The sequence below is a fragment of the Saccopteryx leptura genome, unplaced genomic scaffold (genome assembly GCF_036850995.1).
Source record: "Saccopteryx leptura isolate mSacLep1 unplaced genomic scaffold, mSacLep1_pri_phased_curated manual_scaffold_20, whole genome shotgun sequence".
Lineage (NCBI taxonomy): Eukaryota > Metazoa > Chordata > Mammalia > Chiroptera > Emballonuridae > Saccopteryx > Saccopteryx leptura.
Window position 1 is genome coordinate 2,238,906 of NW_027095702.1, and position 26,673 is coordinate 2,265,578.

General features: G+C 35.7%; 1 protein-coding gene across 1 annotated transcript in view; it reads right to left on the bottom strand.

Annotated features, from left to right (window-relative positions):
* Positions 1 to 26,673, bottom strand: part of LOC136386904 (dmX-like protein 1) — a 56,132-nt gene that overhangs the window by 21,593 nt on the left and 7,866 nt on the right. The window contains 12 exon segments of the mRNA XM_066358024.1: positions 714 to 905; positions 1,377 to 2,485; positions 4,866 to 5,082; positions 5,084 to 5,127; positions 6,115 to 6,281; positions 7,296 to 7,393; positions 8,014 to 8,183; positions 10,240 to 10,408; positions 11,594 to 11,783; positions 15,755 to 15,933; positions 17,501 to 17,567; positions 20,620 to 20,752. Coding sequence (XP_066214121.1) covers positions 714 to 905; positions 1,377 to 2,485; positions 4,866 to 5,082; positions 5,084 to 5,127; positions 6,115 to 6,281; positions 7,296 to 7,393; positions 8,014 to 8,183; positions 10,240 to 10,408; positions 11,594 to 11,783; positions 15,755 to 15,933; positions 17,501 to 17,567; positions 20,620 to 20,752 — 2,735 coding nt within the window.

A 26,673-nucleotide genomic window follows, 5' to 3' on the forward strand; every position in this document is an offset into this window, starting at 1 on the left:
TTTCTCAAAACAGATGAGCCCGCGCTCAAGCTGGTGACCTTGGGGTCTCGAACCTGGGTCCTCCACATCCCAGTCTAACACTCTATCCACTGTGCCACCACCTGGTCAGGCCTAAGGAAATTCTTAAAAATATATATTCTTGAGACTCACTCTCACAGACAAATTCAGTAAGTTTGGAGTGACATGAACAAGCCAAACATTTAACAAGCACTTAAGGTGATTCTGCTGTAGTCAGAATCATGAGTCACTACCTAGCCTAAAGGAATGACAGACAAGATACCTCATATTATCCTGAAAATATGTAACTTTAAATACTAACAAAGAAATAATGTACATATTATAAACTTTACATCAAAATGTTAAGTTTCTATCTCTAAAATACAGCCTTCTGGCTAAGCGTACTGCTAAAGAAATTACTCATGTACTGCATATATACCAATTACTCTTATCTTAATAAAATGGCTAAGTAAGACTTAATAATTAGCACTGGATTAAAAACAGAAGCACCATATTGCATATAAGTAACACAAGTAAGATGAGCCTGGCCTACAACCAGAAGTTTCCTTTAAACAAAATCAATATAAACTTGGTAATGTAACAATCACTATTGTATGGTCTGATGTTTAAAATTGTTTTTAAAAACCTTAACACTTATATTGTAGTCTTATTGTAGTATATAGGTAAATTAAAAGACTGAAACCAAGCATACTTACTTTATTGCTTTGGATATCAGGATGGGGTGGTGAATCCAAGCCTATTATGGCATGTAGAACATCGTGTGTTAGATTACTAAGGTGCAATAACGGATTGGCAACTACTGTTTTGGCACTGGCTGTACAAGCAAAGAGGAGAGGTACTGAGGTTTGCTCTGACAGAGGATTAGAAAATACTGGTTCTGATGTTTCCTTAAAAACAAAGGAAAAAAAGGTAAACCAGCCATTCATAGTTATAACCCATTAATTATATAATTCAAGGGTTTCTTTGAAAAACTTCAAAACAACTAATAATTAAAAGCCTAATGGAAACTTTTTATAGTTAGAAGGGACTTGATGAGGTCAACATTCCAGCAATTATATTGAAAAACCGATGGGACATTACCCTTTTAACAAAAGAAGGTCATCACCTTCATAAAGCATTCCTACAAGAATGTGGAGTATGAATTCAGCATAACACCAAACTGTACTTAAACTGCAATACGTGCACAACTCTACAAATACACAATGTGACACACCACACACCTTTTTAAGAAAGGAGTATTTCTTAAAGCTATCATAATGAAGAAAATAAACAATTTTATTATTTAAAAACAAAAAAAGCAATTATCAAAAACTTTGTTATACATGAACTATTTTGACTGGCTATCATATGTTACATACCTGCTAAGATTCTAGTAAAAGCAAAATCAATTCCATTCTCACAGATGCAAGACCCCCACCATGGGATCCATGAAGTATGCAGTAACTAAGAAACATTCTCAAGAGTGAGTGATATTTCAAAAGCCACAGTCTTTTTCCTTGAAAATTTTCTTTCAGTTGTTTCACTTTTGTTTGGTGGAGCAAATCTTCAGCATCTTCATTTATTCCTAATTCATCTTCATTTGCACCAAATGTAGATTGTAATTCTTTGGCATATGAACAATAGTCACAAGTCTTTTGAAGAGCGATCACCTCTTTTTCAAGCCAGTGGTACAGTTGGTAACGCAATTTTCCACCATCTATTTCATAGCCAGTAGATAAAGTACGCAGTACTCCTGTGAGAATCTTTAAACATGCTCTAAATTTTAACTGGACTGCAATTATATCTTCTGATGGACTTAAAATGTCATTTTCATCCAGTGTGCTGAGAGATTCTGTGTAATTAGAACTCGTTTCATCTATTTTTTTCCCTATTTTTTTCTTTAAAGGTTTTAGTTCTTTTGTTGAACTAGGGAGATCCTCATTTTCATCATCATTATCACTGTCCCATTTTAATTCTAAAGAGTCATCCTGAAATACAACACTTGGTTGGCTCCAGTCAAAAGAAAGAGTAGAGTTTGACTGTTTCTTTGAAGAACCCTCTGAAGAAGATCCAAAACCATTAATGAGTGACTGTGACCAATCAATAGCAGAAGACTTATCCTCCCTTGCATCCAGTTTGAATGGAGAAGTAGGACAACAGTCTTTACTAGTATTCAGAAAACTAGATGTTCTACAAAAAGGTTTTGTTTTCTTGATGACTTTTGGTATCTTTGATAATACTTCCAAAGCCAACATAGGACAGCCAGCTTTTAAATGAGCACAGGCCGTAGTAAAAAATAATCTTCTTTCACTTAGATTAATTGTTCCTGCCAGTCCACTTTTTCCTGTTAAACTCACATGTGTGGAAAATGCATCAGATGATCCAAAATGACATTGAAACGTCATTTGCTGAAGCAAAAGAGGATGTGTTCTTAGCTAATTGTAGAAATTAAAAACTGCAGGATTACAGGCTGACATCATGACATGATCTGAAAGGAAATTCATTTTATGAACTAAGGAGAATTCTTCAGGGGTTATATTACAGTCCTTTTTCTCTACTATGGCACCTTCATCTACCTATTCCTCTGACATAATTTTATTGACAGACCACAATACATAGCACTGAACAGACAAAAACACATTTGTAATCAAGGTATTCTAAGAGTATGAAAACAAAGGTTATACTGATTTCACATCTTTCCGGTAACAATCTAAGATCATTTAAAACATCCACTTATACACAGTCCTTTTTCTCTTACTTTCCTGGACACTCCTGCCCAGTCTGCTTTGCTACTCCTCAACTTCTTTACCTTTGAATACAGAGTATTACATACTCTTGCCTCATGCCCTTTTTATTTAGTGAGCCTAAACCACTCTTTTCCCAGATACCTACAGGTGACTACTCACTCATTTCAGTTAGGTCTCTGCTCAAAGGTGACCTTATCAGAGAAGTTTTCTTTATCTAAAGCAACACTCCCTCAAATCTGCTCCCAGCCTTCCCCACATCATTTATCTATTTGCTCAAGCTAAAAACCCAGGAATTATCCTTGATTCTTACTCCCTCACACTTCATATCCAATCCTGTTCCATCTAGGCAACCTTAGCACTATATTCCAAATCCAACCACTTCTCTCTGCCTCCCTCCTATCATCCAGGCACAAGCTACTATTATCTTTTTAGTTTTTTTTCTAAAATACAGGCTAATTTGGCTCTAAAGCATGTGGTCATATATTAATCCCAAATCAAAATACATGTTGACATGAATATGTGTAGGTATAAAAAAAAAGTGACTAAAAAGGCCTTTTATTTCTACCCCTTCATTAGATAGAGGCTTGTTTGGAAATCTACATACAACTCAGACGGCTAGGAGACTAGAACAACTGAGTACATGGCTTTCATATAAAAAGACATATGATAGTTCCTAATTAAATCAGGCTATACCAAAAGCTACAAAGTAGAACCTATTCCAATTAGTACTCCAAATGATGTGATACCTACTATACTAGCTATCAGGCAATTTGGTTCTACCTATGGAAAAATATTTGAAAAGCATATTTCATTATTTTATATAAAGTTATATAAAAAATTCCATTTTATACTAACCTCTAGAAAAGCTTTAACAGAATGAATTTCTAAAACAAAAAACAGAAGTAGACTCAAAAGAGAACATTAAAAAAATTCTCTACCTTACACATCTCATGCTCAAGTCAAGAATTTAATTAAGTGATTTTTAATCACACCACATATATCAACTTTCTTTTTAACAAATACATTTTTTACTACAAAAATTGTAAAACTGCCTGACCAGGTGGTGGTGCAGTGGATAAAGTGTTGGACTGGGACGTGAAGGACCCAGGTTCGAAACCCCGGGGCCACCAGTTTGATCACGGGCTCATCTGGTTTGAGCAAGGCTCACCACCTTGACCCCAAGGTCGCTGGCTTGAGCAAGGGGTCACTCGGTCTGCTGTAGCCCCCTGGTCAAGGCACATATGAGAAAGCAATCAATAAGAAACTAAGTTGCTGCAACAAAGAATTGATGCTTCTCATCTCTCTTCCTTCCAGTCTATCTGTCCCTCTCTCTGTCTGTCACAGAAACACACACACACACAAAACCCCAAAATTGTAAAAACTGATTAATATGCTTCCACCTACAATAAACTGAATTTATACCAGTATTTTCTTCAAAACATTTATATTCAAATGTTTATATATTTATGTTGAATATATTGATTTCATAAAAACAGAAAATCCAAAATCCTTGATTTTCAAAAAACTTATTTTTCTGGAAAACAAAACAAAATAAAACAAAAGTATACATTACTCTGTGTCCCCAACCAAACCATAAAGTTTTAGACCATACCTTCACTTCTTTGTATTATCCTTACTACCCAACAGTGTGTCTGTACCCAGCAAACACTAATAAAACTCATTAACATCTTAAAAACGCAGCTTACCGCCCTGGCCGGTTGGCTCAGCGGTAGAGCGTCGGCCTAGCGTGCGGAGGACCCGGGTTCGATTCCAGGCCAGGGCACACAGGAGAAGCTCCCATTTGCTTCTCCACCCCTCCGCCGCGCTTTCCTCTCTGTCTCTCTCTTCCCCTCCCGCAGCCAAGGCTCCATTGGAGCAAAGATGGCCCGGGCGCTGGGGATGGCTCCTTGGCCTCTGCCCCAGGCGCTAGAGTGGCTCTGGTCGCAATATGGTGACGCCCAGGATGGGCAGAGCATCGCCCCCTGGTGGGCAGAGCGCCGCCCCATGGTGGGCGTCCTGGGTGGATCCCGGTCGGGCGCATGCGGGAGTCTGTCTGACTGTCTCTCCCTGTTTCCAGCTTCAGAAAAATGAAAAAAAAAACAAAAAAAAAACGCAGCTTACCATCATCCTCTCTGATAGGTTGCTTTATTAATGTTTCCAAAGCACTACTATAATCTTCCACAATCCAATAGGTCATACTCCGAAGAAAAGGATCATAATGCATACTGATATGCAATGTATCGAGTTCATTGACAGGAGAAACAGTTCCCAAAATTTTTTTACGTAAAATAGTCTTATATGTTGCAGATTTATCAAATTCAGAATCATAGAGTCTTGCTTGCTATTACAAGAGCCAACTGAATGTCGTTCAGTTTCTCAAGAAATACGTTCAAAAAGAAAAAGAAATGTTTACAAATAAGCAGGAATATCTTCCTTTTTAAATTTTTTTTTATCTGTTGATTTGAGAGAAAGAGACATTGATTTGTTGTTCCACTTAGCAGTGCATTCATTGGTTGCTTTTTGTATGTGCCCGGATGGAAGATCAAACCCACAACTTTGACTTATCAGGGCGATGCTCTAACTGAGCTACCTGGTCAAGGCAGGAGTATCTTTTATTTAAGATAAATTCAACGGACTCACTAATAATTATATGAACACAATGTTTTATTACTATTTGAAAATAGTCAACAAGGATGATTTAAAAAACCCAAAACAAACTGCTTGCTTTTAGCAAGTCTACTTGATAGCATTTATGTTAATAACTTATAAATCTACCTGCCAGTACAAAATATGTTTGCAAAAAGAATTGGCCTAATGAGGATATACTGAATCATTATTAATAGCATCAATTCAAATGACATATTTGTTTTATTCTTGGAAGTTTTACTCTTCCCATCCACCTTAGCAGACTAGTGTTTCCAAATTTAAAAAGTTGTTTGCTTGTATAAAACTCTGAGCAAAAGGCAATTTAAGATAGACATGTTGTATCTTAAAAGCTCATAATTTTTTAAGGTTCACTGAGAAATAATCTGTTAAAATTTGCTAACGTTTATCAACTGAGACAGAGCAAAATAAATATAGATTCAAATACATGTTTAAATTGATAGGACAAACTTTTTAAAAATATGTTCTTAAATACTCTAGAGTCAAATAAATTACCTATCTCTAGCAACCAACAAGACCTGATTAATCTTAATTCTGTGTAAATAGTATCATTCAAGTTATATGACAAAATTTTAAGTCATTATTAAATTTTATCAATTATTTTAGTCTTGTGTTATTTCCACCAGATTTAAGTTAAAATTAAAAAATGAAAATTTAAGACCTGAATAAGAGGACGACAGTGCTATTTTTAAAAAGGTTTCATTCATTACCTCAACTGCATCTCTCAGGCAACCAGCTAAAAGAAAAAATGCTGCAGAATGTTCAAATCTCTGTTTGCCTAACAAAGAAAATGCATTCTTTAAAGCTGCTTTACGCCACCTCTCTTCAAAATTGTGTCCAAAAAACTGTGTCATCTTGGTATCTTTTTGGGATCTATAAGAAAGAAAACAGTATGAAAATTTTGAATGATAATGTTTCTATATCAGAAATGATTTTATGAAGTCAGCCACTTAAAAGTTTGTAAGACTCGAAGGAAACATTTGACAGTTCAAAAGTTACTACATATCTTCTTTTCTGAGCAAAGAATATTTATGATATATATTTGGTTTCTCATGTATATCTGAGATTATTTAAAAAATTCTTACAAAGCCCTGGCAAGTTGGCTCAGTGAGTAGAAGAGCATCAGCCTGGCATGTGGATGTCCTGGGTTCAAATCCTGGTCAGGGCACACAGGAGAAATGACCATCTACTTCTTCAACCCTCCTCCTCCCTTCTCTCTCTGTCCTACTCTCTCTCTCTCCCCTCCTCCCATATCCATATCTGTACTCCCATATCTGTACTGATTGAAAAGAATCCTAAGGATCTAGTCTCTTGTAAAACTGGCTAGTACCATGATTTTTCTCCAAAGGCTGCTGTTCATATGGATTTATCTGGAACAAAACCCAAAACAAATGGTAATCATGTTCACCAAGTCTTGCTGAGGACAAACGAGAAACAAAAAATCCTAAATGACTCAAGTTCAATTATGGGATCTGGGCCCACGGGCAGAGGGCAGTTTAGGAGGACAGCTTGGCGCATGAGATTTTATAGGGCACAGGGTAGATGCCTGTTCCAGACTCCACCAATTTATCTTCCATGCTCCAGATGCAAATATCTGGTTTAGTTCTTTGTTCTGTAGGAGTGTCACAAGAAATTCTTAAAAATAAGCAAAAAAAAAAAATCTTTTCTGGACTGATAAAACCTAAGAACAAACTATTGATAAAATAGCCTCATCAAAATCTTCTGTTCTGGATAACACCTGGGCTTCTTCCCTATGAAATCTCTCCTTAAATACAAAAATAACAAAGAATCTACATGAATCACACTAACCAGAAAAACAAATCTTTACGTCATACATTTACTCCTTATGAAAAACTCTCCATTTTGAAGTACAGTTTTCTCACCTACCTATATAATCCCCAAATCACAGCCTTCTTTTTCATTGCAAGGTAAAAAATGGCAGCATCTAAAGGGTCGTTCTTTCTATAAAAGGATGCCTTGGCCACCTATAATTAGAAAATATAAGTCAAAATTTCACAGAAACCATTTTTTTTTCACAGAAACCATTTTTAAGTGAACAAATATATAGTTTTCCTCATATATAAAACTGGCACACATTATCTGTATAAATTTTCAATAACATTAAAAATATGTATATAAATGCATGCACCTGTATATTACAAATATGTATATTTAACAATTACAAAAATATACTGCTCACAAAAATTAGGGGATGTTTTATCGCTTCATATTCATTTTGAGATATCCCCTAGTTCTTTTGAGTAGAATAATTTATAGTGGTGGCTTCCAAGGAGACAGAGAGGTGAGAATAGGACTTTATTTTTCATTACAAGCTCTTCTGTACCATTTTATTTTTTCTAAACATGTATACACATTATTTTGTAAATTTCAGACATATAATATTAAATAAATGCATCAACTAGCAATTTAAGAATTAGAATATAAAGTTTAAAATATTATATTAACATATTTTCAAATATAAAGACTATTTAAATTGATATTACTGCTTCAAATTAAAAGAATAAAAGGAGAGAAAATATGAAATGTCACTGAAAGAAACATCCTAAATACATATTTTTTACACTAACATAACATACGTACTTACCTTTTCTACGCATTTGCATAAGACACGGGTATTCCGAACCCACCATCCCACACCCATGGCTCTCAGTTCAGACCAAGTGGGATTGTCTTTCTGCATTGTTGGCAACGTGTTCATTAGTTCTTCTTCTGCTACTGAATGAAATGCCCAGGCAAAATGACTAGTAGACAGGCCTGAAGAAATATAAAAAATAATGATTATCAGAAATGTTTGCTCCATATTTGCAATAAAAATGTCTAAACTTTATGAGACTCAGAAAGTTACAACTAACTGTTTAGGGCTGGAGGAAATATGGGTTTTTTGCTTGCTTCTCTAAAAAATTCTTTCACTTCAATAATTTTTTACAATGTGCATATATTTTCTATAAATAAAATATATATTCTTAAAAAGATTTTAAAAATGCTATGGCAAATGCCACTGTGCTGGGTAGTTTTGTTCTCTAGCTATTACGCATGACTTTTTCTTAGAAAACGAGAAACAAGGTATTATTCTATAATGGTATGACTCTTCTTTAAAGCTGATTCTCATCTTCCTTTGGCTAACATTTGTACTGAAGATTTAGTTCTATGAATTAAAAAAAAAAACACACCAACTAGATTTAATAGCTTGGTGAGAACTTAAGACTAAAATGATTCATATCAAAATTTTTTCATACTGGCCCTGGCCGGTTGGCTCAATGGTAGAGCGTAGGCCTGGTGTTCAGAAGTCCCGGGTTCGATTCCCGGCCAGGGCACACAGGAGAAGCGCCCATCTGCTTCTCCACCCCTCCCCCTCTCCTTCCTCTCTGTCTCTCTCTTCCCCTCCCGCAGCCGAGGCTCCATTGGAGCAGAGATGGCCCGGGCGCTGGGGATGGCTCCTTCGCCACTGCCCCAGGTGCTAGAGTGGCTCTGGTCGCAACAGAGCGACGCCCAGGAGGGGCAGAGCATCGCCCCCTGGTGGGCAGAGCGTCGCCCCTGGTGGGCGTGCTGGGTGGATCCCAGTCAGGCGCATGCGGGAGTCTGTCTGACTGTCTCTCCCCGTTTCCAGCTTCAGAAATATATAAAAACAAAACAAAACAAAACAAAAAAACAAAAACAAAAAAAAATTTTCATACTATTTTAATGTTTTTTTTATTTTATTTTTTATTTTATTGTTTTCTGAAGTTGGAAACGGGGAGGCAGTCAGACTCCCGCATGCGCCCGACCGGGATCGACCCGGCACGCCCACCAGGGGGCAATGCTCTGCCCATCTGGGGCATCACTCTGTTGCAACCAGAGCCATTCTAATGCCTGAGGCAGAGGCCACAGAGCCATCCTCAGCACCCAGGCCAACTTTGCTCCAATGGAGCCTTGGCTATGGGAAGGGAAGAGAGAGAGAGAGGAAGGAGAGAGGGAGGGGTGGAGAAGCAGATGGGCGCTTCTCCTGTGTGCCCTGGCTGGAAATCGAACCCGGAACTCCTGCACGCCAGGCCAATGCTCTACCACTGAGCCAACCGGCCAGGGCTTTTTATACTATTTTAATTTGCTTTTTCTTTTCCATTAGTATACATTGTTCATAAATTTATTTTTATTAGCAATTCAACATTCTACCACATCAAAATATCAGTGTTTTCACAATAACTTATTCCCTCTATTTGGGACATTTGACTTATATCTAGATTTTTAAAAATAAGTAGTACAGATATAAAAAGTAGCTTTAGCCTGACCAGTGGTAGTTCAGTGGATAGAGCATCAACCTGGGACACTGGGGTCCCAGGTTTGAAACCCTGAGGTTGCCAGCTTGAGTATGGGCTCATCCCACTTGAGTGCAGGCTTGCCAACTTGAGCATGGGATCATCGACATGATCATCAGTGCCCTGACTAGGAATGGAACCGGGGACTTCCACACGCCGGGCCAATGCTCTACCACTGAGCCAACCAGCCAGGGCTCTACCACATTGGTTTTAACAACAACACAATAATTATGAAATCCTAATCTGTGATAAGTATTAACTCTAATCTCAATTTGTGAATACATTAATAAAGTATCTCAATGGCTTATCAAGATCTTAAATCACAAACCATATATAGCCTTAAGGAACAAAGAAATAAACAAAAGTCTCATTTTGTGTAGCTAGTTAGTTGGCTATAATGAAAAATTAACAAAGAAAGTCACCTCCAATTTTTTTTACCTATTTAAAACTAAAAAAATAACTTATTATCAAATAAATCTACTCAATTCCAAAAACCTTTTTTGAACAGTGCTCATTACCCGTGGCAGGGTTGATGCTGGCTGCGATATGAAAGTGGCAAAGTGCATTAGCATGCAGCGGAGCATTCTTGTGGACGTGATGTGGGTCCTGCTGATGCGGCAGGTATCCGGTGTGTGATACAAAGGCCAGAGATCTCCTCCGACCTCTACGAAAATGTCTCAGATTGACCTGTGTGAATAACAAAGTAAAACTAATGCCTATACTGTCATAAGGACATATGCAAAAGCTATACAGTATTGTTAGACATTACAGATATTCTATTTCAGATGAGTTTATATGTACAAATAGCTTTCAGTAGTTTTGTATAACAAATTTGAAACCGAAAGAAGCTTAGAACTTAAACTGACCAACTCTGAAATATCGCACAATACATTACAATTTTATTTGGTTTTATTTCCTGATAATTAATTTTCTGAACTTAAAGTTTTGGTTTTACAATAATGTGCCTGTGGACAATGACATCTCTATGTATACTGTTTTCTTTGTATCCATGGCGTAATCCCTATGACCACAAAGCACTGGATAATATTACCATAATAAATTAGGGTGATATTTCATAATTTACAAAGCATTTTCAGATCATCTCATTTGATCCACTGCATAAGGGTCCAGGCAGACATCGCAAATATTGTTATTCTCATCCTTCAGATAAAATAGTTTATACAGAATTCAAGGTCTAAAAGTAGACAGATTCCTAACTGTTGAGTCTCCATGTATTATATAGTTAATAATATTCTCAGTCATTAGAACACTATTTAATTCAAAAAGTTGTTCCATAATCATAGCATTCAAAGATAAATCATTTTTAGATCACTTCCTGTTTTTAGTATTAAGAATAAAAAGAATCTGCATTACTAGTCTATGTTCAATTAGTACAAACATCAAAAATTGACTTTTACTTTCTACATTACTTAGTAAAATAAATACTTCCAGTTTTGAGAGGTTCTAAAGATAATCGTAGAATAGAATCTGACAAAACTAGTCTAATCATTCCTGTAATTAAGACAGGACAAAACACCCCAAATTCTAAAGAAAATAAATAATTTTGAAGGCACACCTTTGCTTCCTCAGACTTTGTTATTTTAGCTAAGATAAGTATAAGCATCCTTTTCTTATAATCAGTTAAACTAAGATTAACTTCATAATTATAATGGTTGATTACTGTAGACAAAATCCTTAAGGACATATTTTAAACAAAATAAAACTGAAAATTTTCTGAGATTTTCCTAAGACATATTTTTTTATAACTATCCATATGACTTTGAATATTATGACCGATATTACAAAAAAGGCAATTCCATGTACAAAATGTTTTAAAATTTGTAGGAAATAAGATCTAGCGAGAACACTCACATCTAAAGTATTTTGAACTCATTCTTTACTGGAAGAGTTTCTCTCCAAGTTATTTGTTAAATTAATTGGTTTGGTCCAATGGTTGATGTCACCTCCATGTAGTAAACAATCATTTGGTAAAAATGTCTCTACCCAAAGACGACACACATTATCTTTGCAGCAAGTCAACAGTACATTACATACAGAAGCCCTAAGGAATAAAAATATTTTAGAGGCAAAAATATAAGTTCACATAGTATCACATTCTACAATGTTTCTATTATAATGCACACACACACAGCTAAAGTACCAATGAAGAAAATATCAATGCACATGTATGCAACATTTTTAGTCAAAATTACAACTGAGTGGGTATTTGATTTCATCGCAACAAATGCTTGCTAACCTCTTTCTTTTCTGCCTAGAATTTGGTAGTTCTTTTTTCAATAATCTAAGATTTTCCTTATTGCTAAAGAATAAAGACTGAAATCATGCCATAATCCCTCTTAAAAAGAAAAACACCCAATTACATCTATTAAAATTTTTAAATTTTCTGATCTATTCAGTCAATGCTTATTTGAAATACTTCATAATAATTCATTTTTACTTCCTGTACAGGCACATGCACATTGGTGATTAACAGGCTACATTAACTAGTACACTTATTCTCTCCTTGCCTAATATACATGCTGAAAGCAGTCAAGTGTAAGAACAGAAAATTAATGATGAAAGACGTACAGCCACCTCCTCCCTGAATCATTCCTGATTGTCAGTGAATTTACTGTCTTGCCACCCTACAAAATAAAAGCAAAACTAACTGCACATATATTAATAAGCATTTGATGCTTATGGAAGCATCAAAATATAAGGTTGAAACCCAATCAACAAAAACTATCTCCTATTGGGACACTCTGAAACTTTAGAAAAAAAAGAGTCCCAATATCCTGTAATAGACACTCTTTCAAACATATTTGTTTAAAAACAATCAGTAGAAGACTTCTATCAAGGAACTCAGTATGTTAAACTAAATAAAAAGAAATAAAAATATTCTGTAGCAGTCGCTTTGTTAAATATGTCTACCTGATCATAAAAGAACCATAGCAAAGGGGAAGAAAAGGGAGACAGCATGTTTTGTCTTGGTTGCTCTTCCCTTCAGCTTTCCTCCTCTATGCTCTCATCTGTCTCCTTCCTGACCTCTTCCTTCCCTTCTCTGTCTACTCTTCTTTCTCCCTTGCCACCCACTCCCTGGGCTTCTCTCCTTCAATTCTCAGCTTCTCCTCTCCACACTAACCTTCCTTGCTATCTCTCTGCCTTCTTTCCCTTTACCTCTCCCCACTTCCTACTCCTTCCTTCCTTTTCAAACTATTTCTTCTTTCCCCCTCCTCCTTCCTCTCCCTCCTCTTTAATTTTTTTTCTCCCTCTTTTTTTCCCCTCTAGTCCCCTATGCCCTTCTTCTATCCCCCTTCCTTCTCTGTTTCTCTATAATACATTCACACACAGGCAGTGGCAATGAGATCAAGAGTAAACAAACAGAAACAGAAGAAAATATATCTAAAGGAAATATGGAAAGTTCACGGTTCATAGTGCCAATCGGTAGTGCCAACTGGCAGAATGGAAAGGCTTACCAAGAAAAAGCAGAATGTAGGAGACTAAAGGGCTAAATAGACAGCAGTAAGAAAAGGCATAAGAACTTAGGCAAGGGCAGCAAATTAAGCAAGAAAGGTACACAACTCAGAAGCAAGAAGAGGGTTTTGACCCTGAATGGGTGACCTCATGTGATTTTCCTCACCTTACAGGATAGCTAACCTTACAGACAGTCAGTGTAAACAGTTGTCAGGTAATATATAGGCAGAGCATGTAAGAAACACTCTGATCTGTTTGAGGCATTTCTCTGGCAAAATCTTCCTTCCTCACTTCTTCATTAGGATATCTAATGCTTCAAAGAAAACCAGATAGAAGGTGACAGAAGACAATTTGACTTTGGGGGAGGGGTATACAGCAAAAAAAAAAAAAAAAAAAAAAGGATATCTAATGCTTTCTTCAATGGCATATCATACTCATGTATAGCCAAAAAATAAAGTAAATTAAAAGGTATAACCTTATAGAAGGCAACCATGTTCTGGGTGTATCACCCCTCCTATTTTGATGTAAAAACAGGATAACACAGTTGAAACTAGTTATCTACACTCATTTTTGGACATTTCTAGAGGATATAATCAAATCTCCCAATCTATCCTACATTTATCAATTTTTTAATTAGTAAAGAAGTATATGCTTATGACAAACACTTCCCCATTATTCTCTCAAGCCAGCAGTCCCTTGCATACTATTACCATTTGGTTGAGTATCTTAATTTTATGTGAAAAACAAACTTCCCATATTGCCCAGAGAAGATGCCATATCTTTGATGAAATGTCTCTCATTCTCATAAGAAAGTAACAGAAATAAAAATGAGAGAGCTCAGGGAGATTAGCTGGTCTTAAATGACATAGATCCAAAAGTAAATTTCTGGAGACCTCTAAAAGATGCCATAACTAACAGAAAATTATAATTATATATCACAGCTCCCTATGATGCAAAATTTAGTTGTTAAGAGCTCTTGGGGCCTTTTTGCCAACACTGAGTGAGCTAGGTTAGGAGCAGACCTGACTTCTCCTAAAAGATACAATATTTTAAGCCTCTTTTTTTAGAAGGCTGGTAGCCTAAACATCAGTGAATGAAAACAATTGGATATATTAGAAGAAATAGGTTAACCTGTGAAATGATGTAATCTTTTAAAATATACTTCTAAAAGGCTCACAGTTCATGATGATAGCTATTTTTACTGGGATGATTTACAACTTTTAAAGGAAGAGTTAACATATGCCACAGCTCAGTCTATTCTAAACACATTTTTACATGTGTGGGCAATGATCTTAGAGTTACTAAGCAATAGTTCTCAAAGTAAAGCTGGGATGAGGGGCTTTTGCTAACAATATAGGTTGTCTACAGCACTCTTCTTTAGCCCAAAGACTGACACATCCTCCTAACAACAGAAGCATTACTGTTTCCAGAGTATACTACTCATATTCTTTCCTATAATGGGGAGCTGGGGTAAGAATAATAACTGTCACACCAGAAAATAGCTCAAAATCTAGGTAAAACAATAACGGATACATGTTGTTATACATTTGTCCGTAGAATGCACAACACCAAGAGTGAACTGTAATGTAAACTATGGAATTTAGATGATAATACTGTGTTTATATAGGTTCATGAATTCTAAGAAATGTGGAGAATGTTGACATGAGGGGAAGCTATGCATGTCTCAGAGCAAAGGATATATAGGAAATCTCTATACCCTCCCCTCCATTTTGCTATGGACCTTAAACTGATCTAAAGAAGTCTTTATATATATATTATCTAGGTATATTCTGCTGCCTCAGAAGAACAAAACTGAAGTCAACAAATGGTCCAGGCACACTACCACAGATCAGTTTAGGACACTGCAAGTCATAAAGGGAAAAACTGTACTGCTCCATGGTATGGTCAAGTTGAAAATGGCCATGTGAAATAAAAAAGGGATTTCTATCTATACTTAAGTAATCTCCATAACTTACTAAGTACAGGCAACAATTCAATGGGATATCAAGTCTTGTAAGTGCTACAGGGAAGAAAGGAAGTGCTTGTATATGCACGTATAGGTTAAACTAATACCTAGTTCAGGGCATCTTAATGTATAACCCACTCTCTTTTCCTCAAAGATGTTGGCTATAATTAAATAAATGTTTGAAGTCTCTTGCTATGTCCTCTCAATAAAGCTAGGGGTTGTTTGTTCTTGCTTTTTTTTAACCGGAGGAGATACACATAGACGGTACTAGATAAAGTAATGAAATTTGAAAAAGTCCATGCAAACAACAATATGGAGAATAAGTAAGGGATACAAGAATTGGAATCATAACATAGAGAAGAAAAAGATGCACAACTGTGTAGAAGTAAATTATCCTTTCACATGGCTTTCCTCTTAAATGTCAATCACAGCTGACCTGTGACCAGAAGTTTGCAAGTCAGGGACTATCTAATATTACTTGAATCTTCATAGGTAAAAGTCCTATACCTATGAATTTTCAAAGTAAGAAAAGTAGTCAAAGTCCCAAAGATGATGTTTTCTTAACACATGGGAAAAATTACTAATCCACTGACCTAGGCATATATTTTCTGGTTTTACGCCAGGAAAATCTATTTACAGCTCGAGGATGGGCCAGATATACAAAAGAAAAGTCAATTTCTCCTTGGGATTGTTTTTCTGAACTTTTATCTGGAGAGGTAACAGCTGTCCGCCAGTTTTCTACATTGTACCATACCTTTAAAAGACAGTCATCCTAAGAGGAAAAAAACAAACAAACATGGAAAAACATCCACATCAGATTTAATGATTAAGTTAAACAGCAAATAAAAGATTTTTCTCTCCAATCACAGAAACAGGGATGGGAAAAGGGGTTGAGCATAGAGGAACTGAGAAGAAAACCTCTGATTCTGATACTTTTCTATTAGCATTCCTTATTGTGCTCTGAGAATTAAAATGTGTGAATGCGTACATTATGCAAGGGTTGGTTCAAGGAAAATTCTAGTTACCATACAGTATGGAAAATGGAGTCATTCAGAAAAGACTGAAAGATAAGTTACGGGTTCTTTTTCCACTTACCCAAATATCAAATAAGAAAGCATTACCACTAACAGACTTACAAAGACTAATAATGTCTGAAAAGGGCAGTTTTCATGAATTATCACATGATGTACAAAGAAAATATTGAAGATGATAATAAGCATTTAAAAACTACTACTATATAAAATAACCTAAGTAAAATAAAAATTGCACCTCCTAATCTGGGAAATAAGGGAACAAGAGAGACTAAAATGTACCAGGTTTTACTCTTAAGCCATAATTGCATTCCCACCTTTAAAGTCAATCAGAATAACAGCTCCACTCTCTCCTAAAAAAAAACCTCACTGAGGATTTAGAGTACATATCTCATATTCTTAACCCACAGAAGGCTTTGAGCAATGAGAACAGTAACTTCAGTTGTGCATTAACTGCTCTGTGAACCAATAATTAAAAAAAAATATTTTCAAAGAAATACATTATTCTAAAATCAATAGGTAATGACAAAGAAAATTATTACAAATGTCCTTCTAGAACAGAGGTTCTCAACCTGTGGGCGTGACCCCGGCAGGGGTTGAACGACCAAAACACAGGGGTCACCTAAAGCAATGAGAATACATTCCGAATCTAACTGTAGCAAAATTACAGTTATGAAGTAGTCACCAAAATTATTTTTTGGTTTGGGGTCACCGCAACATGAGGAACTGTATTGCGGGGTCATGGCATTAGAAAGGTTGAGAACCACTGCTCTAGAAAGTCTGTAATTTCTTATATCTTAATCCTTAATATATGTCAGCTTAAAGATAATATAAATAGTGCAATAGTTCATTGATAGTATTCTACATGCAAGACACCATGCCAATCACTTTACTTCTACTGTCTAAATTAACCCTATGATGAATGATCTGAAGTAGGGTTTTTTTATCCTCAGTTTACAAATGACAACGCCAAAGCGCAAAGAAATTAACTATACTGCTCACAAAAGTTACAGGATATTTCAAAATGAATATGAAGCTATAAAATATCCCCTAATTTTTTGAGCAGTATATTTACCCAATATCAAAAAGCTGGTAAATGGCAGTTTTAATAACGACAGATTACCTTTAAGTCTATGCTATTTCAATTATACCATACTGCCTTTTAATAAAGTCATATTGAACCAAATTTTACTATTTCACATTTTAAACAAAATATTTTCAACTTAAATAAAAAAATAAAACTCTAAGTTTTTTGAAGTTTCAAATAAACCATAAACACAATCTGTCAATAGCATTTTCATAAATTACCTTCCCAGCAGTGGCAAAAAATTCCCCATCTGGTGAAAATTTCATTAAATAAATTTGGGAAGCAGTTCTGTAAATTAAAGATATAAGGAATAATTATTAAGAAAAATTCAATGAGAAAGCAATATTACTCCATTAAACAATATTCAGCAATTTCTTCAAATAATAAAATTTTTGATAACACAAGTTTTACACTTACTTTTAAGTATAGCTCATAATTATAAATTTAAAAATATAACTAAATTAAATATAAAGATTATTTTTATGTAAAAATATTCATGTATAAGAATCATGCAAAGAATAACTTATCAGTCCTTAAAATTTAAGAGTCATAGCTCTCATTCCCTCAGAATGTGAAAGAATGGTTATATTTTTAATCTGGATATCTGATTTCCAGAACCGTAAATAATCTGTATTCCAAAATACATTTTCATGGACAAACTAATATTTTAAAAAGCATTCTGCTTTATGGTAGCATGTGACTAAATACAGATTACGTGTGGGTTAGTGACCGTCAGGGACTGAGCCTTCCAGCTTCACCTATATACTTGGTGAGTACTTGCTCTTCTTCTCCAAGGAGTTTTGGCTCCTTTCTGTTCACAGCCTTTCCCTTTGGCTACTCATAAATGTTGATCTCAAGACTCTCACTATCTTTGCCTTCCTTTCCTTATCCAAGTTCATGCTTAGATGCATCCTAAAATTATTTGTAAAGCAGGCCAGAGATTAATTCAGTCACAGTTCATTCCAAATACAAGTATTTTTTTCCTGACTTTAAATGTAACAAATACATACTATAAAATATTGATACAGATGAATAAGAAAAAAATAAAACCATCTTTAGTTTCACCGATACCATGACACCAATTCTCAGGCAAAACCACACTTAATATTTTAATATAAAGATTTCCAGATGCATCTGTCTGCTCTTCCTCTCTATTTCCTATGGGAGGGTGTGGGGGAAGAGGGTATAGAAACTGAGGCTACATCAACAGTTTGCTTTGCAACATTTACTTATTTAAAGATACATTATGGCCTGACCAGGTGGTGCCGCAGTGGATAGAGCGTCAGACTGGGGTGCAGAGGACCCAGATTTGAGACCCCAAGGTCACTGGCTTGAGCATGGGCTCACCAGCTTTAGCTCAGGGTTGCTGGCTTGAGTGTGGAATCACAGACATGACCCCATGGTCACTGGCTTGCGCCCAAATGTCACTGGCTTGAAGCCTAAGGTCACTGGCTTGAGCCCAAGGTTGCTGGCTTGAGCAAGGGGTCACTTGTTTTGCTGTAGCCCCCCATCAAGGCACATATGAGAAAGCAATCAATGAACAACTAAGGGAGACTAAGGAGCTGCAACGAAGAATTGATGCCTCTCATCTCTCCTTCCTGCCTGTCTGTCCCTATCTGTCCCTCTCTATCTCTCTCTCTCTCTCTGTCACACACAGACACACAAAAGATATATTATGAAGTTTTATGTATCAATACGTGTAGACCTCCATTATTTTATTGACCCACGCTCTGTTACTGGCTCAGAGCCAATAACTGGGGTTTCGAACCAGCAACTTCAGTGTTCCAGGTCAATGCTTTCTCTACTGTGGTACCACTGGTCAGGCTTCATTTCTTGATATAAAGTGAGATCAACTCTTAATATGCTTATGATTCATATGTATTACCATTTAAAATGTTTCTCTTCATTATCCTGTTGTTCACTATTGAGATATCTGTTTCTTTTCTAAGACTTTGGTTTAAAAAATATTTCCTCTCAATTTTTTGTTTTTGTTTTTTCTTTATGGTCATTTTGATTTACAGAAACTTTTTATTAATACAGAAAAATGATCAAGTTTTTCCTTTCCTTTCCTTTCAGTTTCTAGTTTTGGTGTCATACCTAAGTCTTTCCCTGACTCTAAAGCAGCACTTTTTATTCCATTACAATAGAACATAAATGACAAACGTTAGCCATATATGTAAACTTCCTAGTAGCCACATTTTAATATAAAAAGAAACAGGTGTGAAATTAATTTTTTAAGCTAAAATAGATGTCAAAAATATTATCATTTCAATATGTAGTCAATAAATAATAGAATATTTTACACGCTTTGTGCTAAGTTTTTGAAATCCAGTGTGTATTTCATACTTATAGCACATCTCAATTTTGGGTTAGCTGCATTTCAAGTATTCAACAGTGATATATGGCTAGTTGCTATCAATACTGGATATTCACCTATATTTCTAATATTTGTTTCATTGTATAGAAATTCAATTTGTCCTTCCTTTGAAATTTATTTTGGTGCCAGATATAACACAGACTCTAACTTCATTTTCACATCCATAGAGCTAGCCAATTTGCCCACTGATGTAAAATACCACCTTATATATCAAATCTCCATGTATATAACTGGGTCTAACCCTGAACCTCAAACTGTCTGTTCATTTTTTTCCTCTCCTCATATTTATTTTTTTATCTATAAATATTTTAAATTCTTTTTAATTGAATGAGGGTGACAGTGGTTAATAAAATTATACAGGTGTACAATTCTATAATACATGATCTATATTCTGTTGTGTACTCATCACCTCACATCACGTCTCCTTCCATCACCACTGATCTCCCCTCACCCTCTCTACCTCTCCTGCCTTCACTCTTGTAATCATCACATTGCTGTCTGGGTCTGAGTTGTTTCTTTTCCTTTGCTCAATCTGTCTACTCATATCAATTAAAAATTGTTTAGAACTTTGGTTAAAAGAGAAATTACAATGGGATTTTGACTAAAATTATGTTTAATATACAGATTACTTAGGGAAATATATACCTCTTCACAATAGAAAAATTTTCATTCAAAAGCATAAGTGTCTCTCCTTTTGTATAAATTAGCAAGTTCTATTTAATAATCTTCATATAGGCCTTACACATTTCTTTCGTTTCTTTGTAATTGTTTTATTCAACAAGTAAAAACAAATAAATCTGTAGAACACAGGCAATGGTAAATCCTCTGTATATAGGAAAAGTCATGTCACAGAATAAAAAATAATACTTTTTATGTCAGTGTGGTTTTACAAAACTAAAATGCATTTATAATAAAACCACATGGAACAGGCTTGTTGGGTTAATCCCCTGATTAATTGCTTACTTGCAATGCCAAATGCAGCTCCAGTCTCCACAGTGAAGATCTGCTTTATCCAGATTTCCATCTTCAGTCGGCTTCTCCAAGTTGGAATTAGACCAGAGTTGCAAACAGCTAGAACCAGTTAAAAGAGGATTGCCTAAAAATATATGTTATTCACCACTTATTATTTAAATATTTAGTGAGTTACGTACTCAACAGTTTCATATAATACTATAAAGATAAAAACAACTTCTAAAAAGTCAAATAATAAGATTAGGGGGAAGGGGGAGTAAAGTTGTATTTTAATTTTGTTGAAACAACTTGGGAAAAAACAAGATTTTATAATCTCTCATTCAACAAATATTTAATGAACATCTTCTCTGTACCAGACACTGCCAGGCACAAAGGATGCCATGACGAATGTAACACTGTTGTTTTCATAATGAGTTTACCTTATATAAAGAAATACTATGAAAAGAGGCATGAAGCCATGCAAATTCAAATATATGCCCAAGAATGGCTTGACTGGAAAAATAAATAAGGTTGGAAAAAAAAATCGGAAGACAGATTATGAAACATTTCTGATGCTCATAAGGAGTTTGGAGTTTGTTGTAGGTACATGGAATTAAAGGTTTTTAAGTGGGGGGAGGGAGTTTACATAAGTGGATCTGTATTTTAGAACAAGGGGTCTCAACTGGGGTGAGGGGTATCAACAGAGATACTTAACAAGGCCTGTGAACCTCCCTTCAATAAGATATGCAAAAGTTACATGTAGAGTATGTGCATTTTTCTAGAGAGACAGTCCATAATTTTCACCATACTTTCAAAGATTCCAGTACACAAAGAAGGGTAAAGATCCATTTTAGAAAGGAACTCTAGTGATAGACAAGATTAGAGAAAACATAAGACAGAGAAACGTGGTTAATTGTAATAATACTGATAGAAAATCATGAGAATCTAAATCAAACATTAAAGTACTAAGCAAGGATTTGAAAGCCATTTAAAAAGCAGAATTTTCAAAGCTTAACACCAACTAAAAAACAGGAATAGACAATAGGTTTCAAGGACATATTTCAGCTTTATGACTTAGGTAACTGAGTAGACTGCTGTGCTATCATCCAAACAAACAAACAAACAAACAAAAAAGATAAATAAAGAGATGCAATTTTGGCCAAAATGCTGATAATAAATAAAGCATTCATCTTGGCAATTACGGCCTATACATTGGTGTCTCTCTGGAAATACATTTTATTTCAGAAGGAAAGTGGGTCTCTGGCAAAACATAGATGTTAGGTCAAAAACCCTTGTGTCTAATTCTCAAATAAATCACTTAATTAGTATGTGAACTGGATCTAGTTGGGCAGCTTTTGAGTTTCAATTTTCTCATCTATAAAATTAAAAATCTGTAGAGTTGTGGTAAGGATTACCTATAAAATGTATAATGTATTTAGCACAGGCTTGACACTTAGCAGAAGCTCAATAAACAGTAACAACTAGGGGAAAAGTCTCACAGGCAGATAAAAATAGCACAGAAAGTATTAATGAGACTTTCCATTTAAATATGATTACTATTCCACTGTTTAGCTTACCAACAGACACAAGTTTTCTTTTTGAGATATAGTTGGCAATAACATTATATTAGTTTCAGGTATGTAACATAATGATTAAATAGTTATATATATTGTGAAATGATCACAATAAATCTAGCTTACATCCATCACTACACATGGTTACGACTTTTTTCCCTATAACAACTTTTGAGATCTACTCTCCTAGTAACTTGCAAATAAACAATACAGTATTATTAATTATAGTCACTGTGCTGTATATTATATCCCCAGGACTTATTTCTTTTATAACTGGACATTAATGCCTTTTGACCACCCTAACGTAGTTTGGCTACTATCTACTTCCTATCTCTGAAAACTACCAATCTGTTCTGTGTATTTCTGAGTTCAGTTTTTACAAGTTTTCTTTAACATAAACAGAAAATAAAATCATTCCATGAAAGATTAAGAATTTACTACAGAATACAAAATAATTAATACCTGGTATAGAATGAAACAAAAGTAGGTAAGGTATGCTATAAAATATATTGATTTGAACACAAAGGGCAGAGGTGTGGATATTATAAAAGGAAGAAAAAACATAAAAACCTAGAACAGAAAGTTATGATTTCAGCAAAATACAATAGTGGTTTCTGAGACAACGCAAAAAGCATTATAGTCAGATTAGTATCATCATTTGAAAAAAATTTCTTTATATCCCAGTACCTGGCACATAAATATGTAAATACTGATCAAAACCAAAATACAAATATTTCAGGTAAGATATTTAAAATCATATTTATAAATAACTACAAAGTTTACTAATAGCTCCCAAATATTTATTTCAGCTATAGTGTATTCCTCAACAAATTCTAAATTTTAAACTTCTGTATATTAAAAAGAAAAATAATAAACTTTTATGTGAATTTTAACTCAATCATAGTTCAAAAAGCAAAATGGTCATGAGCTATTGTCAAGTCACTAGTAGATATATTAAAAAGAAGTAATTACCTTTTAATACTACTCTGTAATGCCGATTTTAGAGGAATTTAACATTCATGCTATCCTCTAAAACCTTAGTACCAACAGACCAAGGGTACAAAAATTATCACTCAATTCAAATATTAAGTGTTTTTAATTTTAATCACTCAATTCAAATATTAAGTGCAGTTAATATGATACTTCAAGTAACCAGTTTACTTGCTAACAATATTTCTATAAGATTTTATCAATTACCAAATACTTCCCTATGTAATGCCTTATTTGATCACTGAAAAACTATTTTGTGAACTACATATTATCTTAATTTATGAATTAACCATTCTTGATCTATTAAGTAATCTGTTTATGATCACAAAACTGTAGTCAAATATGTAACATTTATTGAGAGCTTAATATATCCTGGGTCCCTAAAAATAACTAAAATACTGAAACAAATAAATTTCATTCCTTGTCTAATAAAATAAAATAAAACGAACCATGTAAACAAAGAATTACAACAGACTATAGTGCCATAACTTAGCAACTGTAAATTATCATCCAAATAGAACACTTGTGAGAGTAGAAGGTAACACATTTAATAATTAAATGAGAATAACAGGCATAAACTAGGACCTACGTCACCCTATGCACAATCACGCTATGCCAAAATCTTGTACTAAATGTTGAATTCGAACCCAGCTCTGACCTCTTTTCTTTGTATGTATAAAATATACATGCAGGTTACCAGCTATTATACATAAATCTTAAAATCTCATGAGAAGAAACATTTTAACACAATGTATGATTTTTAAATAAAAATCTCAAAGATAATCTCTTTTTTTGCCCAGTGGGGTGGGGGGAGAGAGAGAGAGAAAGAAGAAGGGAGAGAGATGAGAAGCATCAACTCATAGTTGCATCACTTTCGCTATTCACTGACTGCTTCTCATATGTGCCTTGACCCTTTGTTTAAGCCAGCAACTTTGGGCTCGAGCCAGTGACCTTGAGCTTCCAGTCAGCAACCTTTGGGCTCAAACCAGCGACCATGGGATCATGTTGGTAATCCCACACTCAAGCCAGAGAAACCACACTCAAGCTGGAGAGCCCTCACTCAAGCCAGATGAGCCCATGCTCAAGCCGGAGACTTCATGGTTTCAAACTTGGAACCTCAGTATCCCTCTATCCACTTTGCCACCACCAGCCAGGTGATAGTCTTCTCTTATAAAATTTCTGGCCCTGGCCGGTTGGCTCAGAGGTAGAACATTGACCTGGTATATGGAAGTCCCAGGTTCCATTCCCAGTCAGGGCACACAGGAGAGGCGATCATCTGCTTCTCTCCCTTCCTTTTCCCCTTCACCTTTTCTCTCCCTCTCTCTCTTCCCCTCCCACAGCCGTGGCTCAACTGATATAAGCATGTTGGCCCCAGGCTCTGAGAATGGCTTCATGAAGCCTCCACCTCAGGAGCTAAAAATGGTTGAGTTGCAAGCATCGGCCCCAGATGGGCAAAACATCAGCCTCAGATGGGCAGAGTGTTGGCCCCCGATGGGGATCACCAGATGTATCCTAATCAGGGTGCATAGGGGAGTTTATTTCCCCTCCTCACACTTTAATAATAATAATAATAATAATAATAATAATAAATTTTTAAAAGGTTCTAAAATTTGTGTTATAACTTAACTTTCCTCAGATATTTCATCTACCGTATTAAAATTTAAACTATTTTTTCTACCTAAACTGATGACCTGGTTATGTTCCAAAGATAACTTCTTTCTCATATTCTAGATTAGCTATTTTCAAATGGTATGCCACAAGAAATTGTAAACCATGTAATACCTGACTAGTTAGGGATACTGACCTTTTCCTTTTAAATTGTCAAATAAAAACATGACAATAGGCAATACCACAGGAGTGGTCTGGTGTGAATGAATCAAAATTATATCTTTTTTTTTTGTCTGATTGGCAAAAAATATATTTTGGTGTGCCACTGGATTTTAGTAACTAGTTTATGTGTGCCGAGAGATGAAAAAGATTGAAAATCACTGTTGTAGACTCCAGTTTCTAACTCTCTACTGGACATTGCTATATGATATGAAAGCACTTCAAATTCCACACATGCAGCCCTGGCCGGTTGGCTCAGCGGTAGAGCGTCGGCCTAGCGTACAGAGGACCCGGGTTCGATTCCCGGCCAGGGCACACAGGAGAAGTGCCCATTTGCTTCTCCACCGCTCCGCCGCGCTTTCCTCTCTGTCTCTCTCTTCCCCTCCCGCAGCCAAGGCTCCATCTGAGCAAAGATGGCCCGGGCGCTGGGGATGGCTCTGTGGCCTCTGCCTCAGGCGCTAGAGTGGCTCTGGTCACAACATGGCGATGCCCAGGATGGGCAGAGCATCGCCCCCTGGTGGGCAGAGCTTCGCCCCTGGTGGGCGTGCTGGGTGGATCCCGGTCGGGCGCATGCGGGAGTCTGTCTGACTGTCTCTCCCTGTTTCCAGCTTCAGAAAAATGAAAAAAAAAATCCACACATGCAAACAAAACCTGTGTTCTACTCTAACTGTTGCATATTTACTCTCCTTCTTCTGGTGGTCATAGATATCTTCAAACTCATGTGAAATCCAGTTGTCAAGTAATGTCAATTTTATTGCTAAATGCATTTCATATTTGTGCACTCCTTCCTTTCATTATTCATTTAATGTTAATTAATACCTACTATGTTAAAGGTACTGAAATAAGTTATTTCTCATTCAGACTACTGTAACGACATACTTTCCAAAGGTAATTGTAACTATAAATAACATATTTACCCTCCCGTTCCTCTTGTCTCTAATTCTTCTAATTCACTGCTCACAGAAAACTCTTGTAGAACACTTGTCACTAGCCACTTTCAAAAACCAATTATATTATTAGACAACTAGAAAGAATTAAATTCAAATCCCTTACCATGACTTTAAGGCTTTCTACAATATGATGCAATCTTATCTCATCACCAGATTCACTTGTCTTAATGAATTACTAAAATCTATTATAATCTATCTTACATTTTCTTTGTGGCTCTGCTCATTGTGGTAAATTGGTGAAAATGGCTTTGGAAGGTTTTTAAATACAGAAATAGATAACTGGTACATAATACACACTAACTCTTCCTACAATTCCTCTTTTTCCCTTCTCACTATCCCCACCTTCACTGTTAAATCTATTTCTCTGAGGTTAAAAGCCTCCTCTTCAATCAAACTTTGTCCAGAAGAAATTAATGCCACCTTCTCAAAACAATAGGTATTCCTCCTATAGTTGGAAACTATTGCAGTGTATCTTTATTTTACCATAAGTTCGAAAAAAGTACAATTTTATTACTTTTTTGTTCCCCACAATCTCACACAAAGCAGAACTGTAAAAAATAACAGTAAAAAAAGCAATAGCGGCCCTGGCCGGTTGGCTCAGCGGTAGAGCGTCGGCCTAGCGTGCGGAGGACCCGGGGTTCGATTCCCGGCCAGGGCACACAGGAGAAGCGCCCATTTGCTTCTCCACCCCTCCGCCGCGCTTTCCTCTCTGTCTCTCTCTTCCC